Source organism: Octodon degus, unplaced genomic scaffold, assembly GCF_000260255.1.
Source record: "Octodon degus isolate 3935 unplaced genomic scaffold, OctDeg1.0 scaffold00010, whole genome shotgun sequence".
Lineage (NCBI taxonomy): Eukaryota > Metazoa > Chordata > Mammalia > Rodentia > Octodontidae > Octodon > Octodon degus.
Window position 1 is genome coordinate 29,475,970 of NW_004524586.1, and position 6,178 is coordinate 29,482,147.

The 6,178-nt window shown below is 37.2% G+C and overlaps 1 protein-coding gene across 1 annotated transcript in view; it reads left to right on the forward strand.

Annotated features, from left to right (window-relative positions):
• Window positions 1-6,178, forward strand: part of Map3k15 (mitogen-activated protein kinase kinase kinase 15) — a 136,022-nt gene that overhangs the window by 103,950 nt on the left and 25,894 nt on the right. The window contains 3 exon segments of the mRNA XM_023709067.1: window positions 2,147-2,274; window positions 4,060-4,190; window positions 4,416-4,521. Of these exon segments, the coding sequence (XP_023564835.1) occupies window positions 2,147-2,274; window positions 4,060-4,190; window positions 4,416-4,521 (365 nt within the window).

Below are 6,178 nucleotides of genomic sequence, written 5' to 3' on the forward strand. Positions count from 1 at the left end.
GTGCTGGGGGATTGAACCGCGGTCCCTGATGCCTTGCCAAGCTTGTTCTAAGTAGGTGCTTTAGACCACTGAGCCATCTCTCCAGCCCTCCACCCTGTATTGAGTGCTTTTAAATTCCCATTGTTACAATTGAAAAATGATTTTGATTTGTTTGGATACATCACTACAGAAAATTAAATGCAGTGTAAAACATTAGGTTTTCCGAAACAGAGTTTTAGAAGATACTCTGATGTACCTACATCCCTCCATCAAGGTGATCACTCATTAAGGGTGGGTTATACATCACAGGGATTTGTACCAAGATCCTTTGTTATTTGTTTGTTGATTTTCAATTAGAAATCATGTTGTGATTATGTAAATTATAAGGCAAAACCTGAAATAAACTAGTGCAGTTTTTTTATTTTACCAGTATGAAAACCAAGGCTGCAGAAGATAAAATAACTCCTTCAAGAATGTGTAGAAAATAAGATCCAGTATTCTGTCTCTCATTCTTGTGACATATAAGGGGCTGCAATTGTATAGATTAGGGGAAAATTCTGGCATGTGCCACCTCTTTAATTTGATAGCACTGGTAGTTCCAGATGCTCACTGCCCATAGAAGTTCCTGAGATTTTAGAGCCAGAAAGGGATAGACTTTAGAGGCCATTTTGTCCAACTCTACATTTGCTGGCTAAACTTCAACAATGATTGAGCATCTTTTCTGTGCCAGGTTCTGAGCTGTTTGTGAAGATGGAAATATTGTTCTGATACTAGAATATTGTTCTGATTCCAGGGTCATACTAGTTGGGTGAGCAGTGCAGGTAGTGAGTCAAAGTGACAAGTGCCATTATAGAAGAGTATATAGGGTGTTTTTAGAACAGTGAAGTGGGATAAATTTTCCTGTGTGAATTGTATCAAGTTTGAAAAAACAAGTCATTTTTGAGCTGAATTTTGAGGGTTGAGTAGGAGTTTTCTTGGCAGAATAAAAGGCCTACTTTAGGGAAAAATAGAACAGTTAAAATACAAAACATGTTCAGAAAGCAGTTTTTTAAAATAATGTCTTCAAAGTAGTCTGTGGGGTAATGGAGGACACTTGAGGCAAAGTTAAGGCATCATCTGACCTGATTTTAAAGGTCTTTGTGTGCCACATGAAACAGTATGGCCTTTTTTGTGGAATTTTTGGAAGGAAATGGTATGGTGATATGTGTGTTTCAAAAAAAGATAGCCCCAGGGATGAAGAATGATGAACTAAAAAGTCCAGAGACTGAGGCTAAGTAGCACATCAAGTAGCTGTTGTAGGGGTCTATAGTCAGTTTATAAAGTAAGACTGCAATACGGCTGAGGATGAAATTTTCCAGAATGCTACCCTAAATGAGAGGCAGAGGAGATGGACTTTGGAAAGGTAAAACAAAGTTTGGAGAGTTCAGACATTACCAGTAGTGATACTAAGAATAGCAGTTGCTGAGTAGTTACTACAAACCAGGCACTCCACTGGGTGCCAGAGCACCTTGATGCACATTGGTCCCCATATGCCATACGTGGCTGGTATTTTTACAGTTTGAATATTCGTTATCCAAAATTCATGAGACCAGATGTGTTTCAGATTTGAGGGTTTTTTTCAGGTTTTGGAACATTTGCATATACATAATGCAGCTTACTGGGGATGAGACCCAAATCTAAACAAAATCTTCATTTTTTGTTGACATTTTAGAGACATAGTCTGAAGGTAACTTTTTATAATAGTGTATTTGTATTTTGTGACACATCATAGGAAGTCAGATGTGTAATTTCCTATTTGTAGAGTTATATTAGCATTCTAAGTTTCAGATTTGAATTGGATGTGGTAGCACGTGCTTGTAATCCCAGCTACTTGAGAGGCTGAGGCAGGAGGATCCTAAGTTTGAAGCAAGCCTGGGCAACTTAGACTGTGTCTTTCAAAATAAAAAAAATTGAAAGCTTTTGTCACAACTCAATAGTAAAGTACTTGCCTAGCATGTACCACATCTTTGGCTCAATCCCTAGTAACAAGGGAAAAAATTTTGGCAAGGGAGAGTGAGTTTCCAGAAAGAAGGGCTGGCCAGCAATAGAGAAGGTATTGGTGAGATGTTATGGAGTCTAGAATCCTTGGAATTTGGCATGTAATACTGGCTTTATTTTTTCATAATAGATTCTCTCAACCTCTGCATGAAGAGATAGCTCTCCACAAGTACTTCAAACACGAAAACGTCATTCAGTACCTAGGCTCTGTTTCTCAGGGGGGTTACATTAAGATCTTTATGGAACATTTTCCTGCAGGTGAGTGGTCAGTGTTTTCTGGTCCCATATTCTGAAAATCACTTATATTCTAAAAAATATATAATGAAAATACAATATGAGCATCACTAATTATCTCACCATTTAATGGTGACAGACCTTTTAGAGGTTGGAAAACACTAGTTTCTCAGAAGAATTCTATAAACTTTTGAAATGTCATGTCTATTTCTACTCTGTTTATTCAAACCACAAATACTCATTGAGTATCTAATGAGTGCCAGCATTGGGGATAAAGAGATGAAGAAAGTAGTTTCCTATCTCTTGAGTCTAATAGTTTAAATGTGATTTGGAGAACAGAGGGCACAGATTGTCAAAGTGGCATTGCAGAATAACATATTGATAGTGAAATCAAACACCAGGGCTTTCTCCACAAAATCTCTAAATGTAGAGAATAGAATATAGGAGATAAGAAGTAGTTCCTTGAATGTGGAGCTGACTTTATAGTTTGAATCAGTCCAGCCACATATAAGCTGTGTGACCTCAGGAAACTTATTTTCTTTGTACCTTCAGTTTTCTGATTGAATGAATAAATTGCAAAATTAGAGTTATTATGGGGAATAATAACCCTATCATAGTGGAACATTGGATGAGCTAAATAAGGTGATGTATGTACAGCTTTTCAAAAAGTGCGTGGCAGCAAGCAAAAGCCCAGGAAATAGCTGCATATTAAATAATAATAAAAATCACAAAATATTTTTATTGAATAACAATTATAATCCTTTGAATACAGAAGTAAACCTTTCAGTTAGAAATTTGTATTTGTTCATTCAACCAATAATTATTGAGAGACTAATATTATTTTAAAGAGTATAACTCTATTAAGAGCTAACCAGTTTTTTTCTGTTTTAATTCTAATTTGTATTCTCTTTAAAAAATAAAATAAAGAGCTAGCAGTGGGCTAAACTTAAGGCTAGATTAAGGACAAATAGTCTCTCTTTCCTTAGGTAGCTTATAGTATAGCTCATTGTTCCAGATGTTAGGCTAAAAGGTAACAAGATTAGAGGTAGGTAGCCATTCTCTCTCACAGGTGGAGAAACTAAAGTATGGCAAGGTCCCAGAACACTGGAGAGTGGTGCAGCTAGAGCAGCTGATGCTTGAGAGGGTCCATTCTTCCCAGCAGGAAGGCCCACCTGCACTCACACCACCATCTGTGGGACAGGTAGTCAGAACATCCAGAGAGGTTTTCCTTTTGGTCCAAAGGTTCAATGTCTGTTTAATGGAGTAATGAGGGAAGGGCTTTCTAATCAAGATGGTCCCTCCCTGTAGCTTTCCTTTGGGGCTTTCTTACAATGAGGGCAAACAGACATCACCTCCTCCAATTCTAGTCCCTGTCACTCCCAAGAGGCCCTCACTCTAGACTTGTCTACGTTTGAATATAGAGTGAGGTGTGAAATATGGCTTTGATCTAAATTGAAGGGCCAAATTGGTTATACAGCAAGCATCATGTGATCCAAGTATTATATGATATCAGTTCATACCTCCGAGTTCAGAGAGAAGTGTTTCTCATGATATTGTGCAGCTGAACAGTTAAACAAAAAGTTGGCTCCACTGAATTTCAGAGATCACAGGAGGTCCTCTTTATCACATCTAGTCTGTTCTTTGGCTAGGACTATAGAGAAGGAGTTGTATTACTTTGAGCCAGATATTATGATGATGATGTTGGTGTAAGTGCTTAGGTCAACTTAAACACTGACCCATTTTATTTTGCTGAACTCCTGTTGTTCAATTATTGTCATTAATTTGTGTATGCTGTGTTTGTATTTCTAGGAAGCCTTTCTGATCTCTTGAAATACAAATGGGGGCCGATGCGGGAGCCCGCGATTAAGTTTTATACCAGGCAGATACTGGAAGGTCTGAAATATCTCCATGAAAACCATATAGTGCACAGAGACATAAAGGTATTGGCCTTTGTGCTGGGAAAGGTTTTGAGCTCCCATTGGGTCATGAAGCTATCTAAGTAGTGTGTGCTGAGAGACTTGTTATAGAGGAGGCTGATGTGGCAGGACTGCATCCCAAATACAAAATGTAGTCTTCCTGGCGACACTGTCTCAAGGTCCCAACTATGTCATGTTCACTTATTTAAATCTGTCTTTAAGCACTCAATGCTGTTCTTTTTCTTGAAGGGTGATAATATTCTGATAAACGCCTACAGTGGGTTGCTAAAAATCTGTGATTTTGGAATCACCAGACGCCTTGCAAGAGTGAACCCATGCACAGATATTTTTGCAGGTAAGCAGAGAGCTTTGCAGAGCTGGCACAATAGCTACGTTGTGGTTATGTGAGAGGTACTTACTGAACACTTCCCTAGCACAAAGTGACAGTTGGTACTTAGTGTGGATAATGTATTGTCCTGACCTCAAATTATTTTAGTAGTATCAAAGGGGTACACTTAGCTGGCTACTTGTGGGAGCAATACCAGTTTACATTCTTCTTTGCCTCTCCGAAGTTGGGTAGATAGAAGGCTGTGCTGAACTTTCCTGAGGGGTTCTCATCCAGTCAGCAAAATGACAGTGTTGGTAGTACATTTCTCAAACTTGTGGGTAGTTATGAATAACAGTATCCCTCCGACAACTGATTAGGACATTTTATTGGGGTTTGTTATAAAAATAGCCTGTTACCTTAGGTGAATTCTGATACCTTATGTTTTGATATAATTACATATGCCAGCGAGGCTAATTTCCCTGTGGAAATACACCTTTTAAAATGGGTTTGTAGAGCTGCATTTTCTTTTGCATGTGTCATTGATGGAACAGTTTCAGTGCTGAGAGAATGGGCAAACGGTGACATAAAATTACCAACCAGTTGTTAATTACCAGACCAACAGGTAAAATATCACTCAGAAGAAATATCACTCACTACCAAAAACTTTTGAAATTCCTGCTTAAAAGCAACTATAGCCAAAGCTTTGATCCTTAGAAAGAAGTACTGATTCTGAATAAGTAAAGATTTATGATTTCCTGAAAAGTATCATGAAGATACTTGCTTGATAGAATTATAAAAAATCCCTCATACTGTGGTAGCTCTGAAATAAACTTTAAAAGGCAGCTGACTGATCTCTCTACTTGTAGTCACCAAAGCTATATAATGGACATCTTAGACTTTACTATTAGTGAATAATATCCCAGCTTTCAAGGGATTTGTTTAACAAGAGAGTTGTGTGACAGCTGCTAGATGTCCACAGTCAGTGGAGATGTGCTTCTATCAAAAGGGAATTTTTAATTTTAATACATAAAAATGACTTTTTAATTGTAACAGAAGGGGGTGAATGTGCATCTCAAAATAGGAAAATACTACACCAGGGTACTATCAGAATTTCTCACAGAAAGAGTATGTTAAATTTTCATTTATTATTATTTCTGGCATAAGTATACATATACATTTATCATATTTACACATGAATATATATGTAAGACAGGCCATTTTTTTGCTGTCTTAGCATTTTACTACACTAATTGAAACAATCTATATCTTCCTCCTCTTTGGAAGCCACCAATTAGCTTGGCAATGTGTAGCAAGAGAGGCTCTGATATGACAAGAAGTTATTTCAAAAACATAAACTCCCCCAACAATTTATCATATAATTAGCATCCCCAAGGAGAAAAAACAATCATAAAGAAAACACATGTATAATTCATTATTACATATCAAATTTCCCAAGTAATTGGCTTGAGGAGGCATGAATTTTGCATTGGAAAATAAAGCAGTGGAGTTTGGGGGATAATAAAGAAGGGGTCTCGGTTTTTTTTTTTTTTTGAAACATGAACCTTGTTTAATTCCTATAAGCCTTTTTTTATTTTTCAACAAATAATACACTGCATATATTCTTCTTAGTGGTTAATTGCTGTACAAGATGTGGACTTGTGATCCTATTTACAAACACCATTAG